The 23620-nt window shown below is 39.0% G+C and overlaps 1 protein-coding gene across 4 annotated transcripts in view; it reads left to right on the top strand.

Annotated features, from left to right (window-relative positions):
* The window catches only part of RPS6KA2 (ribosomal protein S6 kinase A2), a 284874-nt gene that overhangs the window by 241348 nt on the left and 19906 nt on the right, over positions 1 to 23620 (top strand). For all 4 annotated transcript variants that reach the window (XM_064648957.1, XM_064648959.1, XM_064648960.1 and 1 more), the window contains 3 exons: positions 6273 to 6375; positions 10147 to 10277; positions 11863 to 11988. In XM_064648957.1, coding sequence (XP_064505027.1) covers positions 6273 to 6375; positions 10147 to 10277; positions 11863 to 11988 — 360 coding nt within the window. The remainder of the gene's footprint in view (positions 1 to 6272; positions 6376 to 10146; positions 10278 to 11862; positions 11989 to 23620) is intronic.

Consider the following 23620-nt stretch of genomic DNA (forward strand, 5'->3'; position numbering starts at 1 on the left):
TAATTGCCCTTTGATGTCCTATCTAGCCCTCTAACTCTGCTGTAAAATGTAACTGTAAAGATCCATTCTAATCCAACACAGTTAGTGCTTCTTGCACTTTCTTTGAGACAGACAGATCATTATTACACAGATCAGCTATCATCTTTGTAATATATTTCCTCATTTTATTCTATTTTTCCAGTCACTCATGGAGATCTTGGGAGGCTTCTCTCATTACAGCAGCTACAGTATTGTATATATTTCAGAGCAATGTGAGCCAGCCTGGCCCTGAGCTGAAGCCAGGACTTTGACTTAACAGTGATCATCCAACCAGCTGTTAACATGTTCTCCATGGACAGAAAGGGAACAGGGTCAGAGAAGAGAGAACAGAAATGGATCAGACACAGATGTTTATGGCTGATCTCTATATGGTTGCAGGAAAAGAGTCCCGGATGCCCTCATTTTGTTCTCCTCTAAAGTATACAGAATCTCTCACATCAATTTGCAGGCAGTCAGCAAACAATGCTGTTGAGGCAGGACAGAAATGTTAATTTACTTTATGCCTTGGTAATATAAAGACCTCAGAGACCAAGAAGCAAGCTCTTTTGGAGAACTTCTGTACTACCTTGGCAGCTATGATAGGACTGCTGTGACTGACAGCGCAGAAAATTTCAGCTTTTGATCCTCCATCAAAAACTCCCTTATCATGAAGGGTCAGAATGGGTTAGTGTCTGCTGGAAATGCAGTATGAAACAGGACTTTTTTTTAAGCATGATTTTTCCTGCAAAAGTGACATGATAATCGGGAACAAACCGCCAAGTTGCATCATCTAATTTTAAGAAGAGATTCAAAACAGAAATGAGTTAGCTTATTTCTTCACACACAAGTTGTGTGTGAAGTCTAGATATTGCAGTGATGAAGTCAGTAGAATCACAGATGGAAACATATGACTCGGACCATCATTTCAGAGTATTGTCAGAGCTGTTCTCTTGGGGTTTGAATGTGTTTACCTGTTGGTGCAGTTATTTCCTATCTTTCACTGTCTTTAAACAGACACAACCAGATATAGTGTCTGGTTTGCATGAAGGCAGCGAACACAGTGGAAACAACATACATAGTGTAAAAATGGCCCCTGTTACACTGCTGCAGATGCTGCTGCCAAGCACATCAGTGCAGATAGCGCATGACCACTCTGTGCAGAGGCAGTAAATATCATCCTGGAAAACATGACTGTGGCCAGAGAACAACCCTCCTCCTCCTGGACTTTGGCAGATGTCATTCTCATGTTCCAGAGTGCCATTCTTCAGCAAAATCTCTAGTCACCCTAGGTTTAACTTCTGGTTAACTTCTGTACTAAATGAACTGTGGACAATCTGACACAGAGTTTTTATGCCCAGATTTAAATTTTGGCATGAGCTAATCTCTGTAAGAGTCTCATTTTTACAGCCCTAAATTCCCACTTTACAGGGTGAAAAATAGATGAAGATTTCTGCAAATATCAGTCTTACTGCTCTGAGGCATTTAGTAGGCACTGTGATGCAAATTCAGTAAATCTGTTGTTAAATGAATGGACTGTCTTTTGTGATCAAGGCTGGGGCTCTCAGGAAGGAGGCTAGATGCCCAGCTCCTTGGCAGTTTTACCTGCTTACTAACCTTGCACCCCCTTTTCTTCCTAAGAGAAGCAGACCCAAACCAACTTGACCTCAGATAGTTTCAATCACTGGCTCTGAGAAAGCACAGTCTGGTTCCTGGTTTTTTTTTTATTACTGTTTCTTCTTTCCAGGTCATGCATGATGCATTTCTGGTTTTTCATTGAAAATGAAAAATGAAATCCCTTTTTGGAGACTGCAGTTGAAGGAGTGGGCTATAAACAGTAGTTTTTGTTTGGATGACAGGCTAAATTGGAACCAGAGCAAATGACATGCTAGGAAATAAACTGTAAAATACAGCTGAGGAAAGGAATGAGAAGAAAGTGGAATCAAGTTCTTTTTCCTTCAATACTAATCAGAGATCAAACTAAACTGAAAGCATGAATTAATTGCAGGTTTTACCAACTGCAAAAATTAACCCCAAGGTTTGAATTCTGCTATCTTTTCTATTGTTTGCAGGCAATAACATTGAGTCATTAATCTAGGAGAGGACAAGCATTTTAGAATGTAGTTCATCCTTTTGTCTGCTCATTGGATTTTCCATGACAGGTATATGTAGCAAGGGAGTTTTTTCTGACACTACAAGTGCATCACTGTGGAGGGTAGCATCTTTCTATTTCTAGAAGTTGTCTAAGGAATAATTCAATTCTTGATCAAAGAAACTCAATTGAGGAAATTACTAAATAGTTTTTAATTAAATTAAACCATTTTTCTTCTTCTTGATATTTGCCAGGCACATGTAAAGCATTTACATCTCTTAATGGGTTTTTTTAGGAGTGCATTTTTTTAAAGATGATGAAAAATTAACTGCTTATCAATTAGAAGAAAAAAACACAAAATGTTGCAGAATTTTGTTACTAGACTAGGTGTATTATTTGAGTTCTGCCTGAGGAGGTGTTCAGATGAAGCTCATATTAGAGATCTGGCAACATATTTTAAGAAAAGGTCACTGAGACCTGGAGAAAAATTAGTTATTTCAAATAAAAATGTTTCTATATGAAATCAGAAAGGGAGTTGATAGAAGCTCATAGTTTCTCAAGCTTGCGTAGAACTGTTTTCTAGTTAATTCATAAGTATTATTAATCTGAAGGTACTGATTATCAAAGTCTCAGAAGGATGTGAGGGGTTGATAAGTAGACAGAAGCATGGATATGTATTCAGGTGTGAATATCTAAATCAGTACTTTCACACCTTGGAGTTCATCTCCCTTGTTTTGTGGATTATGCACTCCCTCAGCACAGCCTCTGGATCTGACAGCTCTGTATGATTCTTGATATCTGTCACTCACATTTTTCTGTGCTAAGTCAATGCTGTGGCCAATTAAAAAAAAGGGGGATGGGATGTAGGACATTATTCTTTACTGGGAAAGAGAAAGAAGTCACATTCTCAAGAAAACATTAAGGGCTAAGGAATGCAATTCTCCTTTATGGATGTGTAAACAATGTGGAAGGAAAAAAAATCTTCAGCTTCTTATACTTGTGCAAAATAACACACATATAATGATCTTAAAGCACCCAATCTGAAATTTAAATGCTCCAATTAGCACTTATATATCCAAAGTCTCTTTTGAATGCCTAATAAGATCCAAAACAATAATTTGGATATAAAAACTGGGATTTAAACTGAGAAAACTAGGACTCTGTTCCCATTTAAATGGATAACAGAATTCACAGTGACTTTTGCATACAGTACCAGTATCACCATGACTTGGAAAGTACATAATTGTTTAAACTTTAACAGAAGTTATGTGACAGCGTGATAGAAATGGTTGAAGAGAAGATTTGAAATTTAACTTGCTGTGTCGTTTGCCACCCTGGTTGGTTTCTGCTGGAAGAGGTCAAGGTCAAGATACATCAGCCCTGAATAGTTTTGGGACCATGGTAAGGGATAATAGGTTAATATGTTTCCTAAACTTAGAAATACTCTTGAAAAATCCAGAAGGATCTCAAATCCTCCAAACAATTTTTTCTCTGTATGTAGAAAACAATGGCTGTTTTCTTAGATCAGCTTGTTTCACATTGTGTTTTGCAGTCTACAGGATGCAGGTTTTTAAAGGAAGAGGCATTCTGCCTGCAGCAGGCCTTCATGTTTAACTGTGTTGGGCTGCCTTGGTTTAGTGATTTGGCTTTGGTTGTTGTGGTTCACTCAGAGAACTGGAGCTAGTTTGGGATGGAAAAGGCCATAGATGACACTGCTCTGCTTTTCCTTGATGATGCCATTTAGTTACCCGATTCAAGATCTTGGGGCAAAAAAGTTTTAGGCAGTTTACCTTTTACTGTTCCATTGTCTAGTCAGAAACGCCAGAAATAATTTCTATCACAAATGGAAAAGGAAATGGAAAAGGGAGTCATCTGGGTTGTGCTCAGAAGTGTCTTTCACTTGCACAAGCAACTTCTTTGTTTTCATCCCCTCCCAGAAAGCAACTTTGTGATTACACATCTTTAGATGGCGTGTGACTCATGAGAATCTTAAATCCCTCCCTAGTAGTGGAGGATATGAGTTAGGGATTCCAAATACAAATGTAGCTCCAACAGCACTTAAGAAACTACAGACGGGTGAAGGAATTCAGAGGCCAGAGAGAATATGGTTATGATAATAAAAGAGAATGCAGTTTCTGAATGATGCACAGCTCTAAAACACTTTCCAAGTTTTGGACCTCACAGGATAAGCGGTACAGTTAATTCAGGGAGGAAGCACGTGAATGTGACCATATTGCTTTCTGCAGTAGAAGCACTGCAGTTGTGAATTAAGACAAATAAAGGGAAGCTGGAAGCAAATAGCTTTCTCAAGGTGAAATCCTAGCAGTAGAAAAGCCTTCAGTAGGTGCTGAGTTCTCTTTTAAAGTTGTGTGCAGACAAAAAAAGATGTATGTTAATTGCTATGTTGATACTTTTCAGCTGATGAGGGACACTTCCTGCTTAAGATTGAAATTGGCTTTTAATTATTTGGAAGACTGGCTTTCCATTGTGGCTCACAGCAGTTATTCTTCTCTTTTTCTCTCAGAAGATATGGAGCAGTTTTATTGAAGCGGAAACTTTTTATGGTGAAATGGCCATTAATTATTATATTCAGGCTCACTATTTCATTTTTCCAAGGAATTCAACCACAAACATATCCTTTCTGTTAAGGCTAATATTATGCTACAGAATTTCCTGCTTCAAGAACCTTTATTTATCAATGCAAAATCAAGTTCAAATTATGATGATATGTGTATATCTTAGGTTTGACCACAAGCTTTATATTACAGAAGTTAATTTACCACAAAACCTACAGTTAAAAAGAATCATCCTGCATGCAAAGAGGTGGACGAGCATTTATTAATCTCCATTAAATATTTTGAAAAATTAGCTCATTAGGAAGTTGTTTCGAGAGCTAACCTTAAAATGCATATTACAAACAGTCATAAAGTGAACTCTCCAGTTTTTATCATGACTTGAAAGTTTGGATGAAATGTTATATTTATGCTCAGACATCTTAATTATGGGGAACTGTCTGTGGTAACTGATTCAGCCCTTTGAAACCTGAGAACAAAAGCATTGCTAGAAAGGAAATGCAGTCTAGGGACTAAAACATGGGACAGGGAGTCAAACTGAAGCTCTGTTACCCATGCTGCCATCAACATAATATCTTGGCCATTTCAAGCAGAGATGATGCAAAAGGCTCTTTCCATCAACCTCTTGAGGCTTTGGATCAGATCCAGACATGCTGCACCTGAGTTTGTTTACCTCTCAAAATGTGTGTATGTGTGTGTGTGTAAATGCTTGCAAAGGAACATGGTGTAGCAATTTCTTAAAGACTGAATTTCTTAAAGCATGAATTAGGAGACCACGAAGTCCCTCATAATAAAGGCAGTGTATTAGGATGAATTTATGGTGCCTATTACTTAGGTGATACCCTGCATGACCCCTCAGTCACCCCCAGAAACTCGCACACCTAGCAGTGCTTACCTTCCTCTCTTCTTTATGTTTTTCCTTGGTTTTGCTCTTCTGCTCAAGCCACATTAAACCTTCAATGTGATTTCCCACCCGTCCACTGTGCATCTTCCTAGGATATTTTGATGGGAATTTCATCTAATCCTCAGCTGTTAGTCCCCTTCCATTTTACCAGATATGCCAAAAGAACAAGTCTCTTGTTTAGGTTTTAAGGACCAGGCAGCCAAGCCTGTTGCTCAGCTTAGTCTGGCAGCATGTCAAACATGTTGCTAGTTCTTCACAAATAGTAAATGCTAAAACAGTCACAGCTTCCCAGTGGTTCTTTGTGCTGATAGCCATTGCTGCGCCACTAAAGTCACCCTGTTTCCTGATGTTACCATTGCACATTCCAATCCTGTCCCTAGACCAGTGAATTTCCAGAGGCCCCAGCTGGAACACTGTGCCAGTCTATGGGCTAAATTTTCCTTAGAAACATTTGTGTTCATATTTCAGATTACAGTGGCTAAAAAGTGCAGGGACCATCCAGGGCACAGATTCTAAGCCAACCTGTCAAGCAGGAGTCAGATCCATGGATATGTCCTCCTTTTCTGTCAGTCCTGCAAGGATACCACAGAGCTGAGAGAGGACACCCTAGAGAAAGTGGGGGAGTCTATCTCCAGATACTGAAGTTGTACACACTGATGTTGATTGTGACCTGTTCTTCTCCTTGTAGAAACTGTACAGAAAAGAAATCAAGCCACCTTTCAAGCCCGCAGTGGGACGGCCAGAAGACACCTTTCATTTTGATCCAGAGTTCACATCTCGAACCCCCACAGGTTAGTAAGGTGGCACATGGTAATATAACTTTTCAGTTAGTAAGTTCATTCTTCCTTTCACTTACTGTTTCAACAGGGTCTTAAAGTCAGATCACCTGTGGGGTTACAGGGTTTGGCAACATCCAGCAAGAAGCAAAGATTGCTTTGCATTTCCAAGAGAAGAAGCCCATAAGCATTTTACCAGTTTCACATTAATTTGTCTCCAGGAAGCACAGATTTCACATTTTTAAAAGGAAAAGTAACTGTTGATTTGCTATTTTATTCCTCACCATTGCTTACACTAGCTGAATTAAACTATTTTAAATTACCTCAGCTTCAAAGAACTTTGCATCTCTACAAGTCAGTATATAATTATATATTTCATAGATGTTTTATTTAATTATGGAGTCCCATAGACTATGAACTATTGGAAGTTAGTATGTGGTTAACAGCAATGAAGAATCATCAAGTTCTCAGATCAGCAGAGTTACAGTTATGCCAACAGGAAATTTGGCCCACAATATTTAGAAAGTGCTTGCAGTGAGAATGTTGTTCATGTAACTTCCATCTCCTAATAGGAATATCACACTTTGTGCACTATATATGAAGGTGATTGTTGTAAAAGACTCCATCTTTCCACTCTTTTAGTGGAAAGCAAGAATACCGGTAATGTCAGAGTGGTAATCCCACTTATATTTCCTCTTGTTAGATATGGATAAGTTACATTACATTTCCGCCTGTGATATTCCTGTGTAAAGAAGTATTTATTTATACATTCTAAAATATAACAATTTAATTAGCTGTTGTTTGTAAAACACTTTGAAGATGGTAAGAACTGTAAATATCACATAGCATTGTTGTAATAACCAAGTATAAGGTCTCAAGCTCCAACCTTCAAGTTGCCCCAGAACTGTTGCAGTGAGAGTGAAAGATCATTACAAAAACACCTACATTATAGCACGTAAATCACAGCTGAGATTTCCTGTCATTTTTGTTCAAGCTGATCATGACCTACACCATTTTTTTCTTAAAACTAGCCCTAATGTCTATTCTAGGCCTGACCCAAACTTCCTTTCATGGAGTTTGAAATAACGGTATCTACTCTAAATCTTTTATCAATTGGTTCCTAGTCTTTTTCTGGCAAGGACATGCTGACTTATGCAAACTCTAAAAATATTACACTCTGGTTTATATGTGTCCAACTGGAACATCCACCTGTCTCCAGTATATGTTGGTCATGTTCCGATGTTCCTATCCCACTGCATGGAAGCAAATGATATTTGGATACTAGACATTTCCATCCTCTGATTTTAGCTTTCATTTAGATTTCAGAGGAACTAATTTCTCTGAAATATTGGAGACTGCAAATCAGTCTGATCTGGAGAGAAGTGCAGTCTCTGGTGCTGCTTTGGGAAGTCTCACTGACTTGCAGAGAAGCATTAAGAATTTGGATTGCTTTGGTAGTTCACACTTCATTGTTTGTACTGATGCCTGGGGCTATATTTTACACTCTGCATGTTACTACTGTTGTTTAATTCAGTTTGATATGTCGTACAGATTCTGACATGGAAGTTTGGTCTTGAGGCAGTGGCTGGGGTGGGCAGATGACCTCACTCAGTTCTGCTTGGGGCTACTGTGGAAAGTGGCCTGAGAATCAAACCATGTCATTTCAGAATAGGTGTAATTGAAAGTGTGAATGCCTTTACACTTCTAGAATGATGGAAAAGCCCTTGCAAACTGGCAGGATATTTTGCAGACCCTGACTGTTGACTGGTTGGGTCAACCAGAAGAGGTAAAGAATCACAAAAGTGTGTAATACTGGCTCATATTGACAGTGGAATAGAACAAGAACCCTTTTTATTTTGTGTTTTTTCTATCCTGACATAGACCCCAAACAAATAAACCGTGTTACTGAGATACCCAGATGGAAAGCACTGTCATGATTCCTGCTTCATGATCATGCAGTTGTGTTTTAATGAAGCTGTCAGAAAGATACTACCAAGGAGGGGGTACAGATACATATTGCACTCTGTCTTAAAGAATGAGTTCTCCTGCCTGAAAGCAAGTTTATGTCAAAGTTTTGGATCCAGTAACTTGCCAGCCCAGTGATTTTCTGTACCTCAGAAAGTTTATTTGCCCTTGAGATTGAAACAGCTTTCTCTGGATTTTTAACCTCAGATCAAAGTGTGCCAAAGATGTGGTTTCTGACACTGAAAGTTCATCTCTATGGGTATAGTTTCACATTACTTTTTTTCAGAGATTTTTCCAAGTCGAAGTTGCTTTTTCTGGCCACTAACTTCCTGAATTCACCACTGTGAACCCACATCTCATTTGTGGTGACTCACCTCCTCACAGGGAGCAGAAGACTGAAGAAATCTAGGTTAGAAATAATGATTTGAACAAGGATCAAACCAAGATCATTTTTGTGATCCAACTTAGATTTCAGTCCACAAATGCTTGTACTGTTGTAATTGATGGGCCAGCATGCTGTAACCGGCAGGGATATTTTAGGCTGGCTTGACTGCTGAGAAAAAGATAAGTAAAATTGCACCTGAAGTATCTAAATATCCTGCTCTGTAAATAAGATAATAATTTTTGCTAACCCCAGTGAAGCATGATGAAGGAAATTACTTAAGATTTATGAAGCCTTTGAAAACCCTTACACTTAGATGCTCTAGTGGAACAAAGCATTGTGACTTTCACAGGGAGAAAGATAACCATTATACAAGATTTAGCTCTTCAACTTTGTCGTGGTAAATCACATGTCACACTGGAGGAAATGTGAAGGGAAGATAAAAAAACAACTCCCCCAAAAAAACAAATAAAGGTCAGAAAATTTTAGTACTGTAGGTTTTAGAATACCCAGCCAGTTAGCAAGGAATGTTTCCAAAGTGACTCTTCTTGCTTATGAAAATACCTGGGATAAAACATATACTGATCTTTTAAAGCTTTTCAGAATTTTAAGTGAAGCACGACTCTTCTCTTCTTGCTTTGTCATGCTGTTTCCTTCACTGTTGAGTGGTGTAGGTACTAGGAGCTGCTCTCTGGTTATTTCGTTCCAAAGGTAGAATAATTCAGGTTTTTCTGAACTCCAGCCATTCCTCCCCTGGTTTTCCCATGTCAGGGGAAGGGATGGGAAGAAAATCTCTATGACTCTTAGTTAAAACAATCCTAGTTGTTTTGTTCACCTGAGGACAAGTCAACCAGTGTCTTCCCTGGAGTAGGTCCCAGCTCCTAAATCTGTTCCCTATAAGAAGATCCCTATAAGGCCACAAACCACCACTACTAGAGTATTGTGCTTTAACACTTCCTTGTGTCTTCTCTACATTCTCCTAACTCACACAACATGCTACTAGCTTTTGTAATGTCTGTAGTCAAGTTGTGCTGCAGAGGACAGATATAGCAGCCTGCAGCTTTTTTCCACCCCCTGGAGAACCTCTACTAAGTCAGAAGATGCCCTGGCTTGAGTCTTCTGTCTCTCTCTCCTAGCCTCACTGCCTTGTACCTTTTCTGTATGTGTGGACTCTTGGCAGTACTTTGCATAAGAATGAATGTGCACTTTGAAAAAAAAGTCTGTATCCAAGAGGAAAAATCCTTGCAAACAATATTCCTGCATTGTTCAAATCCAGAGGAAAGGAATGGAGAAGGCACACCAAAGCCTTGATATGGAGGTGAATTATATTTATATGTATTTGCCAGTTTGTCAGGATCTACTACTGACTGGTGGGTGCGGTGCTATTCCTGCTGTTCCTTCATGCAGCTCATGAGGCCATTTTCTTCCTTCTCCGACAGATTCCCCAGGTGTTCCTCCAAGTGCCAATGCTCATCATCTTTTCAGAGGGTTCAGCTTTGTTGCCTCCAACTTGGTGCAGGAGCCTGCACAGCAAGATGTGCACAAAATCACTGTTCACCCAATTGTGCAGGTACTGATGCTGACATTACACTTCACATCTGATGGGCAGATACATATGTGCGTAGTGTATTTAAACGGACTCAACATTAGCACTGGTATTTCACAGATATCTAGTGTAGGTAGGAAGTGTTTACATGCAGTGTGTAGGGGGTGGAAAATCAGAATTTTTCCCCAATGGCTTTTATTCATAAGTTCACGTTCCCCACAACCTTTGCAAAGAAAATAAGAACTGCAACTTAAATGAAAAGTACTTCTGAATACCGAAAATATTATTCCAGTTATGCACACAGGGCAAGTATAATGAAGTGTTGTTTTTTCACTGAATGCATGTCATTCCCAACAGTTTTGTCTTGGATTATATGACGCTGTATTGGCAAAGGGGTTTAATGAACTGCTGCTGTAGGTTCCCACAGACACAAGCTCCTGGGTGTAAGAGGCTACCGTACTCCTGTTGCTACTTCACAAAAGGCTGGGTGTACTCACCTAAAGCAGGGTGGCTTGATGGGGGAAAGACTTGCCAGATGCTTGGTGCTTTGCTGCCATTCCCATACAACATGCTGTACAGTTGTTGTAATTTAAATGAGAAATAAATTGCTACAAAAGGCTCAATGCATCAGATGGTAAGTGAATAGGGAAAAGAACTGTGCTGCTTGAATATGCAGCAAATTTTCTCACTGGGAAAAAGTTTCTCTCCTACCCACGACCAGAGGTGTACATGCCTCAAGGGGAGAGCCCTGTCTGTGGTTTTCATCCCTATTTTAATAATTTACAGCGGACTATATTCTTAAAGATGCTATTATGCAACAGTAAGTGAAATGTTAACCAAGCAATTACATACCAGAAATGTTATACATATTCCTGTGATTTGCTTTGTAAAAATGTATTGAATGTTAACATACGCATGTCTTATAATGTAGCAGGTTCTGTGTGGACTTTGCTAGCAAGGTTACATATTTAGACAGTATTGTAGGGGATTTTTAGAGCTGCTGGTCATCCAGTCCTGGGATGGAATTTGCAGCAAAGCCTTAGATTTGGGTTTCACCATTTAACCAATCCACCTGCCCAGACATTTTCCAAAGGGCATATAAATTAATAGCTTAAAATCATAACCTCTCACACAAAATCCATAATTAAACATATTCTGGAAAAGACCTCTCATTGTCTGGAGGCACCCCCCATATGTGGGGTATCTCTTTTGAAGACTATGAAGCCACTAGTATCTTATTAGTCCTCTGCCCTCAGTAGTTAGAAATAAGTTTATATTATCAAGACATGTGTTTTTCAGGAGATTTGGACCCACAGTTTCCTTTGAATTTCTAATAGATGTTGATTTTCTGCATTCCACTGTAGTTTTACCATTACTCCTACATGGACAACTCCATCTTGTAGACTATGAAAAAGTAAAAAGGGAGAGGACACTCTTACTTGTTTAAGTAAAGAGCTTCAGAATTTTTTAACTGGACTTAGAAAAACTGCTAAGGACAAGAGATATCTGTAAAGGAGATGAGAGCAAGCACCTCCTTTAAGAGGAGGCTAATCCTTACTTTTACATACTCATGTTCTGATTACCTTGTTTCTTTTGTCTTTCCCTGTAGCAGTTACATGGGAACAACATTCACTTTACAGATGGATACGAGATCAAGGAAGACATAGGAATTGGCTCCTATTCAGTGTGCAAGAGATGTGTTCATAAAGCTACAGAAACAGAGTTTGCAGTGAAGGTAAGAAAGCCTCTGGTAGATGCCAGAAATTGGCTGAGACTGCTCTGCCAGCCTGGGTACCGGTGTAGTCAGTGGATTTTTGTTGGCTGATTTCTTGTTGGCAGGTGTTGCTTCATTTTTTTTCTCTTTTGTAAGACAATAGGTTTTATGATAAACTTATATTATTTCTCACACTTCAGTCTCATCAAGTAAAATTCCTGGATGGAAAAAACCTTTGCAGTCTTGCATGGTTAATCACTGTTAATCACTTCAGCCATGGTCCTTGCAGACTGGGTAAGATTTTTAACAGCTCCTACATTACATCATTGTAAATAAACAAAATAACATGTAAAACTATTACAAAATTGAAATATCATGTATTCTACTTTCTCAAGTTGTTTAGATCTGGCATTTTTTATTGTAATTAGACAGTGAAAACCATGATCACCTACAGAAACTCAGATTTCTTTTTGTCTGCTTGACATTCAAACCCAACATTTTATCCAAAGGAGCAAAAGTCAGTCTTCTGCAGAGATTTAAAATATTGATTTAGTTGGATGTTAAAGACAAGTCAGAGTTTTAAACATGCTATTTTCTTTAAGAAAATGTGTAGCAATTAAAACATTCATGTTAGAAAAGTATTTAATGTTTTTGTTCTTATACCAAAACGGCACAAGTTTAGATTAAATGAGGAATTATTATAATGATTTTGAAAAGACAGGGACAGTTAAGTCAGATCCTTTCATTCTGTAGCATCTCTTGGGAACAGGTTGCAGTACATAGAGAAATGTCTTTACCAAACATGCAGTAAATAAGAGGATCTGGCTAATTGCCTCTCTACTTTTCTCATTTTAAAATTTTAGAAAAGATATGTAAACTTTACTAATAAATAAGATTGTGTCTGCTATTAAATAAGATGATGAGACCTTAGGGAAGTGATCCAAACTGCAATTAATGAGATAAATGAACTCCAGGTAGTAAATAGAATAATATTAAACATTTTATTCAGTCTTATTTTCCATTACTGGACTGATGACAATGCAGTAGCCATGAAAATCCATTAAACTTTTGGTGTTTCCCCATGGTGGCCACAAAAATCTGGAAACCTGAAATGACAATCTGTTGATGCCACTGTTCAGATAATGGTTGATTTTTCTAGGCTACACCATAATTAGGAGCACGGACCTACCAGCTGGTCTGTGGGCTTGCATGTGATTGTGCTAATATTTTCATTTCATATTAATGGAAAATTTAGAGTTTTCCAGGGTCCAGGTTATTTGTCAACAGATGGCATTACGTTGTAGTAGGTATAGTAGTATTAATTCTGTATAATTACATTGCATCTGTGGTGAACAAAATGTGTGCTAAATTAAAGTAATATCTTTACTATTTTATTTATATCAAGTATTGCTGACAGTTTTATCAGTGTAAATACAGCCAGTGAGAAACCAAAACAGAAGAACCTCAGTACTCAAAGATATCTGTGCCCGAATCTGAACTGCCTGAACACCAGTGGGTGTTTAGAGAACTTCAGAGGATCCAGAGCAAACTCAACACATGTAGACAGTCAAAACTGCAGAAAAGTTCAACACTATAATTGCTAGGTTTATGGTCTTTCCCATTTTTAATAATATTTCCTCTTTTTATTCCTTTCTTCCTCCACTCATGATGATTCTCTTCTTGTCACATCAGTATGTATTGATTTTGACTGCCAGTGTAGGCAACACATGCAGCACCTCAGTTTCTGTCACAGTGTGAGTCAAATGTGTAGCAGATTTGAGGTTGGAGACACTTGGTGGGTTTCTGTTTGTACTGTCTTTCAAGCACATTTAGTGCTGCCTCTTTAATTATTACTCCTACCAATATATTAATTTTACTTTTCTTTCAGTGTTATTTTAATTTCATAATAAGATTATATCATTTTGTTATCAGGGTAGCTCACTTTCAAAAAAATTGCACAATGCCACCCATTTCCAGTAATTGGATAGTACAGAAATTGCAACTGATATTATCATAATTATATATCAGTCCCTTTTGACATGCATTCTTTAACTGTCTCTATAAAAATCACTGTAATTAGGCTCTTTTGATTTCTGTCAGTAAGTATAATTTTCTCAATGCTCTCTAGTACATAGCATTCACAGGAAAAAGTATCTGCAGTGATTGTGTGATAGGCAGCAGCCCCACTTGCCTTGCACCACCTCATTAAAAGCTCCTTCTTTCAGATGAACTGACAACACATCAGAGAACATCATCCTGTCTCCCCAGGGGAAGCTGGTGATAGGAAAAAAGTTAAGGAAATTATGTGGTGGCATCACTGCAGGAAGACACACATCATGTCACTGTGTAAATAAATAATCCTTCCATGGAGACTGCCACTCACCTTGTTTACTATTGCTGTGTGGTGCCATACTGAGGCAGCAGAGTACCTAGCCAGAGTAACTTGAGTCAGAGCTACAGTCAGAAAATCCACTCAGGAAAATGAAACTTTTCCTAGGCCAGAAGCAGAATATATTTATTAAACTGCAAAACATTTCAGCCCTTTTCCTTTTGCTGGCCAGCCGCTACTAATTGGGGGATATCTTGTAGAGATACTTAGATGTCTAGCAGTGCAAAGAAGTTCTTTGCTGGTGTTGTAAAACCACTTGAACAGATCTGGAATTTCACTCGTTTAAGAGTTCATTTTGATTAGACACATCACTCACTGAGATGCTTTTGGAATTTCCCCTAGACACCTCTCTGCACCTATAGGCAGCTGTGCTTCCTATGTAAATCCAATCATTGAGCCTGCAGAAGAGAGTTTTCTTGCAACCTATTCCCTCTTCTTCCATGCCATCTGTAAAAAATGAAATGCTAATAATAAACTCTAAACCTGTTTTAGACATGCCCTTGGGTTCCTAACTGCAGTGTTTCAAAATTCAGACTTACCTCTCCATTTCTGAGAGCATTTCAACACCATCCAACAGAAAACTGTGTAGACAGCCAAATTTCCTGCAAACTGAGTCTACCCTGAAACTAGTAGCCACCTACCTGGTCAGTGCAGGTAGATGTTGGTTTAGCGAGTCTGTGTATCATATTCTACTGCTCTGAGGCTTTCTTTCCATCTCATTCCCAAGTGAAAAAAGTATAAATTTGTGAAATACAAGTACATATATTGTTCATTCTTCTGAATCACAGAATCACAATATATTCTGAGTTGGATGCCAGTAGAAAGAAGAGATATGGGGAAAAAAAGTTTCTCCTTTGATGGACCTCTAATGTGTTTCAGATTCTTCTGCTATAATATTGATCATTCTGACTGAAAAAGGCCTAATGATTTTTAATAGGAAAGGGAATATTAATAGTTACAAGCTTCACATGGGTGTAAATGTAACAGTGAGGTCAGAAGCAAAGCAAAATCAGATCAAACTACTTCAGCCACATCAGTATCTAGAGAAAATAAGTCAAGTAAAAGAATGATGCTAGAGGAGATGAGAGGAGTTTCTGTGGGTGGAAAAAAGTTTGCAATGGAAGCCTAAACAGATTAAGAGCTCTCATTTGGAGTTCAGAGTTCTTGGTGAATCAGATTTTTCAAAACCTGCCAGAGATTTGATGCAATTAGCATATTCCAGATGTTTTTCTTTACTTAAAACCATTGCACAGCTTTCAAGCTTGGAGCACTAGTGAAACTTTCAAGCTGAATTTTTAGATGTGCTTCTTACTGATGCCAGATTAAGTAAAGTTGAAAAGGACTTGATTGCATCTTCCTTTTTCTAAGGATTTATCTATTTAGATTGACTCCTTACCCCCAGGAGGGATTACTGGTGGATAATAGCCAAGTAGAAACTGCTCCTGCTATGGACTTTTCTGCCCCCAAAACAGTAACTGCCCCAGCCCAGACACTGCAGAGGTGGGTGGTTTAAGTGCCAGATTCAACACCTTGATGTCAACCATCTTCTTCTCCAGGTCACAGGAATGTCTAACTGATTAAGTCTTGTGGATTTTTAGTCCCTCCATGCTGCTAGAGCCAGGGCGAACAACTAGGTAAAAGCACAGGGTATGCATTTTTCCCTCCTTTGAAGAAGAAAAACATTGATATAGTCCCTATTGACAAGTCCAATTTTGCAGATGCCAACATTACAGTGGAATTTGGATGTCAAAACAAATGTGAATTTCATGACTTTTTCCTATCTCTGTAATGTACTAACCAGCTGTTAGGCTCCAAATGTTCCAGAGTTGTGAGCAAAGCCAAAGTTTGCAGTCAATGTCTGCCACTGGGGTACAAGTTAGTGTATGCTAGAGTCCTAGTAAGTCCTACAGTTCATATAAAATTCTGGCAATTACCAAGCACTGAAAGCACATCTATCTAGCATGTTTTGTATAGGCAGAATGGAGAGATGGTACATTTTAATTAGCTACAAAAATACAATACTGGTGGAGAAGTGATGTTAAAATGCTACCAATAAATAGAAATCAGTACCTTATGAGCACTGGTTTAGTAGGCCTGTGCAATCAAACTTGTTGTATACCTCTATTTATTTGCTAATAACAGTGAGTGACGTAGTCAGCAAAACTCATATAAATTCCAGAGTTGTTTCATAATTTCTTTGAACTTTATTTTCCTCTTCCATTGGTGCTTCCCAGTTATGGTTTGGTTGTTTCTAGGTGGTTAGCCTAAGTAGATAAAATTGCACGCTAACGTGAAGACAGGAGCTTACACAGTAGTATTTAGTGGCTCTACAACATTTTTGCCTTATCAAATTATCAAGAGCATGTCTTTTGCCTCTGAACATCATACCAATGATTCTGAAAGATACTTTCCAATATTTTTTGAGAAAATGTCTCTGACTGCAGTCTCTCCAAAAGGTTTGATTCCTATTTTATTTCCTGAATGATATGTAATGTAGGTGTTCAGTGTACTCAATAATTCATAGGATGGAAATACAAATATTTGAATACCAGCATCAGACAAGGATTTCATAAATACGTTCCTAGTGTAGTTAAAGTTTCATTAATAAAATTAAAAAGCAAAACCTATAGATTTCCCTCTTACTAACATTCCTGCATATAAGTAAGTGAGTTTTTCCTGTAGTACCTACAAAACCCTGTGGGACTATGTGCATTTTTGGTATTCATGGTTTAAAACAGAATATAAACAAATTAGAGAAAATATATAGCAGAAAATATGCAAGAATTACAAGGCAAGCTCTATCTAGAGAGCTACAAATATGTATGACATAAGACAGACAATAGTCTGGTGGGACATAATCAAAATCTATAAATATCTCTAAGGTGATATAAATGATAGATGACAACCATTTGGCTGCTAAAGACAAGACAGAATGTCTTGGAGCTAAAAAAGGGAATTTCAGAAAAGAAAAAAATTCTGATTGTGAGAGCAGTTGGTAAAACAGACTCTTCAAGGACATGACTGAGATGTCCTCCCCCCTCACAGGCAAAGAAGTTCAGTTTGTCATATTAGTGGAAATGTAGCCTTACAAATGCAGGGTCAGAGGTACAAGACCCCTTCTTACCTTGATAAACTACTGAGAACACCTAGCATGTTCTACTCAAAATTTGGTTTATAAAGCTGGGCATCAGGAAATACTGTGGTGCAGACACTTCAGTAAAAAATGTTTTTGACTGTCTGAAGCATACTCAAGTCTCTTGGCAGTGTGGCACCAGATTCTGTAGGCTTTAGGGTGCCATGTAGGAAATACAGGCTTTTGAGGAAATTTAAGCACAAATCTGTGATATTCTTTGAACATCTGTAGGGTAGGCTGTCTTCTAGAGTGCTCTGCAAAGAAACCAGCATTAATAGCCGTAGTAAGGGCTAGTTATCATACTGAGTGATTACAAACAGCATGGAGGGTGACCTCTAGATACGATGGAAAAAGAGAATGATATACAGTAAAATGGATGAAGTAGCAAAGGAGTAATGGATAAAGTTGTCTAGGAGGATCTTATGTCTGATCTATGAGAGTATTTTTGAAGGCTTTCTTGGTTTCCCCATTTCAAACAACTTTATCAAAGGGCTTGACTTCCACACTGGACCAGGGCCACTCTGTACAATTTCACTCACCACAGTAGGAGGTAACATAGCATACTTTATATGGTGTCCTCATTTTTTAAGATTTGGGTTTACTGAAATACCTGCAGAACTTCACTTTTCTACTGTTTTGATTTGAGTGTGTTCAGATAGAAGTTGCACTTGAGGATCCTGATGAGTCCCTTCCAACTCTGCATATTCTGTGATTTCTGCCAGATACTCTCCCCGTAGAAATAAGTCAGTTCTTCAAGGAGGCACTGCTCAAATACGCAGAGCCCAGCAGCTTCAGAAAGGATAGGCCAATACAGAGTGCTGGGCTCTTCTTGAAAGACTTGGGAGAAGGCAAGGCAGAGAGGCAGGGGTGGCCTGAGCACTTCTCCGAGTAGCCTGCTTGTTTCTAGCAGTGAGGACCGTTGCTGGTTTTTGGGGTTAATGGGATCAAAGCACTGATTAAGTCTTAACAAAATAATCAGAAAGGGCAGATAGAAATACAGAAGTATGTGCAGGCCACGTCTTAGTCTCAGCTTCAAAGCAAATCTTAGATGTGCAGTGGTTGTACATCCCCTCTGGTGTAAGGATTCTTGCAGCCTCTTTCCCATTTGGTCACAAAGCTCACAGTGTCTCTCTCCATGGCATGGCTGAACCTCTGAAGAATGTAAAAATATGGTGTTTCTTTCTGCTAAGTAAATCTTTTCTGAGACCTAGGATCAGGCAGCAGTTTCTCTACAGCTTAATAATATCATGTTTCTCTTAGCTAGCTTTCTTGCCAAATACCTAAAGTATTTTGGACAAAATTTGGTCCTTCATGGCTCTGTTTCTCTTTTGGGGCCACTCAAACGATGTTTCTTGTATTTGTCTTCCATATTGATGTAATAATTTTCCCCTTTTATAAGTTCTGAATATGATACGCTGGTTTCTGAAGCTTTTTGTAAAAGAAGATGGGAGTAGCACTGCAGTTATTTTATGGGCTGAAAACTCATCAGTCTGATCCAAGGATGTGTGCTGAGCAGAGCAGACTAAAACACAGTGTAGAGCCTTTCCCACCAAGCTATTCTGCCTCCAGAACTGCAGACTTCTCCCAAAAGTGAGCTTTTCTGTTTCACAGGTGCTATTGGAATAAATTTGTTATTGTTTCTGCAGTGCTTAGAAAATGTGTACTACCATATTTAATTAATTACCAGGTACTACAGTACCAGCTGACAGCTTAGGAGTGCCAAGTCAGCAAACAGTGGCAGCAAGTGGGCATGCTCTGTGTGCAGAAATGTTTAGCGTCTCACCTGCATGGCTTGATCTGATGGGTAGTCCTTATTTCAGAAAATTATTGCTAATTAGGCTTGTTTCTTTTAATATTCAGTTTACTATTTTTGAAAGATTTAAGCATGGATAGAAGGAATGAATTTCTGGAGCTAATCAAAACTAATGGCAGAGCAAATAGTCCCTCAGAAACTATCAGGCTTGGAAAAGTTCTCCTTGGAGACATCTTAAATGTAAAATTATACCATGTTCTTTTAAATAATATTAGCCTTTCCGCAGTGATTTTCATCCACATCCAGCTTGAGTAATTTGACATCAAAAAAGGAATCAAATTAAAACAGATGCTTGGCATGAATATGGCTTATTTTTAGAAGGAAATATTACTGAAATGGAAACCTGTACATTTTCCAGCAGCACAGAACTGCAAAACTCTGTTTCTGTGACACTTGCATTGGAATTAATATTGTAGGTGAAACTGTCAGGTTAAAATCTCTGCGTGCTGTCACACCTCCTTTCTTCAGAAGAGATGCAAATCCCACCTACAGTCAGTTCCACTAGTGGTGCCCTGAATTTTCAAATACATCATAGTGTACACACAATGTGAAAAGGGATACAAATTTAATTCCCCCTTTGCTCATCCCTCTCTTCCCAGCAAAGAAAAGGATTTTTACAGGGAGTATCACGTACAGGAACGTAATGAATCTGTTCCTAAAGGTGATTAACCCATGCTCACACTCCAGACTATAGAAATACCTTCGAAGTATGTAATAAAAAATAAAGCAGCTTTAAAAAGCGTATGAAACTCTCTTCCTTCTCCATGCTTTTTGCACAAAGCTGTTAAAAGTTCACACATGCTGGTCAAAAGGAGCTTTACATCATCCTGCTTCCTAAACACACTGGCAGCCTCAGCTGTGGCCATTCAGCGTATTGCAAGGACCAGGTGTCTGCCCTGACCTACTGGACTTCTTGTTGCTGTAGATGGAGCAGCAGAGTGGGACTATGCCAGTAGCTCAGCTGCCCCGCTTCACACCCCTGTGTCTCAGTTTCAGCTTCCAGAAAAGGTCACTTGGGGCAGATGAAGACAAGGCAAACACTGATCCCATTTGGACTGGGGACAAAAAAGAGCTATACCTCATGCCTCTGCAGCATGATCCACTAAAACTCCTCAGTCAAAGCCCCACAACCTACCCTGTACCTGTGCTGTAGGTTGTACCTTTAATGCTTCCCAATATTTGTGGATTTTGTTGTGCAATAAGTCTACTAAAATAAAATGGAGAATTTTTGCTGCAGTCCGTGGTAGTGGCAAACACCATGGTGTTAAGGTTTAAACCACCATGCCAATACTAGGTACATTCAGCTTCCTCAAGAAGGGAGATACCTACCATCACCCATTTCAATTGATGTGATTTAGACAGAGCTTTTGAGTCCTGTTTCACTGAAGGGGAATAAATCAATTCAGAGCCAAGCAAATGTTTTAATGCAGTCTTGTTTGTTCATTAAAGATACACAAAGTCCTTTCTCCCTAGCACAGAAAGACCCTACAACAAACAGCAGTTTCCTTGCTGCTAGCTCCAGCTTAGCCTGACAGGTGCCCTGTCCTTTCTCCTCAGGCCCATATCACTGCTCTTCCCATCAGTGCATCTCATGTTTCTTTTCTGTCTTCTTTCTCACTCTCTTTTCTCTCACCTTTTCTTTTAGATTGTTCATTTTCCAGACAGCAAAGGCAGTTAAACTGTCTCCTCCTACCTCTTGCCTTTTTCCAGTCTCACAATTGTAGTGATGGAGAACTCTGTGTGAGAAACACAGCCACTCTCCATTCTCCTGCACAGTCACTCAGGTTAATTTCAGTGTTTGAAAAGGCAATTTGTATTAACATGACTGACTCTGTGAAAATGGATTAGGGAGTGCTCACAGATACCATTTCTTTGGCAGGACTGTAAAGGCTGTAAGTCCCAGTTGGTGGGTGGTATCAAACAACTGAGAACTCATAACATCTTCTAATGGCATAACTAGGCCCAGAAGAAGAAATTTATCTACATGGTTGGAAGCATGCAAATACCTTCACAAAAGCAAATATAAACATATACTGTCTATATAGTTGGTGTGCCAATTTCAACAAGACTTTACCATCATAGAATTTTATTGATACTCTCTTTTATATTTATCAATCTACTCTGGTAAGGCTGAAGCCATTGAAAACCTGTTAGTAAGGGAGAATTGGGTGATTTTTTCCATGCAGAAGACTTGCAGAAGGACTTCTAAAAACTGGACAGATGCATTAATTAGGATTTTGGAAATATTCTCTCTTGATCATTTCTTTCTTGATACAGAAAGACTTCATTATTATCCTTTAAAAGAACTCGACTCATTTTAAAATATCATTTAATTCTTAGCCTAAATCCCACTGAAGAAAATGCACCTTTTTCTTTCAGTGAGTCACACAAAGGGTGTGATAGTCAAAGAACAAACAAGTCCCCTATTAGAAAAAAGGACACTATTGATTGTGCTGCATCCCTTTTACTCTGGAATTGTTTCATACCCTGTGACGCAAATGAGTTTCCAGGCAATCCCTAGGTGTCCAATACATAGAGAAAAGTCTGTTTGCTTTATGTTTCAGTTTCTTTCTTTTCTGAAGGGCAATAGAAGACCCTTTGGCCTCACAGCTCTTCTCTGCCAAAGTACAATTCATGGCTAGACTTCACAAACGAAGATTTGGGAAAAAGTACAATAGAGCTCGTATTATTTATACATTATGATGGCTTTCTGAACTGGTCTTCACCACACATCTATAGAGAGAAATAGGAAAGTAGCATCATCCCATATTACTCAGAATCCCAGGACTAGTAGCTGAGAAGATCTTCCCTTAATTTTGTAACAGAGGGTGTATATGTATACATTTTAGTTAAGTTCAAATCAGAATTAATTTCCTATATAAAAGACATCATTCCTTGAACAGGAAGAGCTGCAGGAGGTTCATGGGTTGTCACAAGAGAGGAACAGAGAAGAGTCTGTCTTCATGCAAAACACAGTGTCTCAGAGGAAACAGGGACCAAGGTGTCAAACACTCTTTTTTATCACAAGAAATATTTAGAAGTTGCATAGTTTTGCTCAGCTTTTAATCAGGGTTTAAGAGTGTTATTTCCTATCTAAAATTCAGACAGACATAATTTAGCTTGTCATCATCCAACAATAGAGCTTGAAAGCTACTAGATAGCAAAAAAATTGATTGATTAATAATAATGTGAATTCTGAACAAGAACAGACAATTTCACAAGCTGTGGTAATGTGTAGTCTCATGTAGGAACTCTGATGAGACTACAGCAAACCTGTACCCAAATCTGTAATATTAAATATGGATTTTTTTTCTTTCTAGCATTGCATTTTCCAGTATATAGGTAGGAAATAATCCAGAACCTTTGGTCCTCGTTAGTGCAGAGTACCTAACAACAGGCTGGGCTTGGCAAGACAGTCTGAAAGTACATCAGAAATGTGGTATTAAAATGACTTTGAGGACCATACCTAACTGCTACATTGGTTGGATGTGAAGTGCTACATACATTGTTGTCTGGTCTACACAATCTGCAATGGTCGATTTAGTGGATAAAGCTAGAACCTCTCCATATGCAGAGGTGGACTGACAGTAGAGATGATCTGTAAAAATTACAGATAATTAAATTCCAAAGCAGGAGCAGAAACAATAAACAGTACCACAGAAATGGAAAGCTAAGTGCCAGGTACAGATGTCTGCTCTGGTAGTGGTTCGCTGCCAATCAAAGCCCATGTCTCCACCCCGGGAGAGCCCAGGGAGGCACCAGAGCTCACCACAGCAGGAGCCAGCAGATCTTGCCAGGTCCCCTTTAGAAAGAAGTAGGAAGAAGAGCACATTAGTTTGTTTCCAGGAGGCAGAGCACAAGCACAGTTAGACTTTGTAATGCCTCTCTCACTTTCTCTGGCAGTCGCTAAGTCTGACTTAGTGAACACTTTTCAAATGGTGGTTGAGGCTGCTTCATATCTCTTGATAGTGACCCACTACAGGAAGGTGGATGTGCATGTAGATAACTATGTAGGATTGTGGACAAGATGTTCACAGTGATTTTATTCTTGGAGCCCAGCAGCCTGGACGTTGTTGTCTGGAGAAGGACAAGTGTGCACAAGTATGGCAGAAGCCACATGCTTTTGCCAGGAGGCCAAACATCCAGGAGGCCAGCTGGCAAGCATGGGGAAAGCATGCTGGGGGGGCCGTGCTGGGGCTGCCTTTGTCCTGCCTCTGTCCTGCTGCATCTGCACAAGGTGCCCGAAGTATGCTTTTCCTCCATGTTATGGAACACTCACACTGAAAACTGGAAAGTACAGCTACACAAAAAGCACTTA

This window comes from Pseudopipra pipra, chromosome 3, assembly GCF_036250125.1.
Source record: "Pseudopipra pipra isolate bDixPip1 chromosome 3, bDixPip1.hap1, whole genome shotgun sequence".
In the NCBI taxonomy this organism is placed as follows: domain Eukaryota; kingdom Metazoa; phylum Chordata; class Aves; order Passeriformes; family Pipridae; genus Pseudopipra; species Pseudopipra pipra.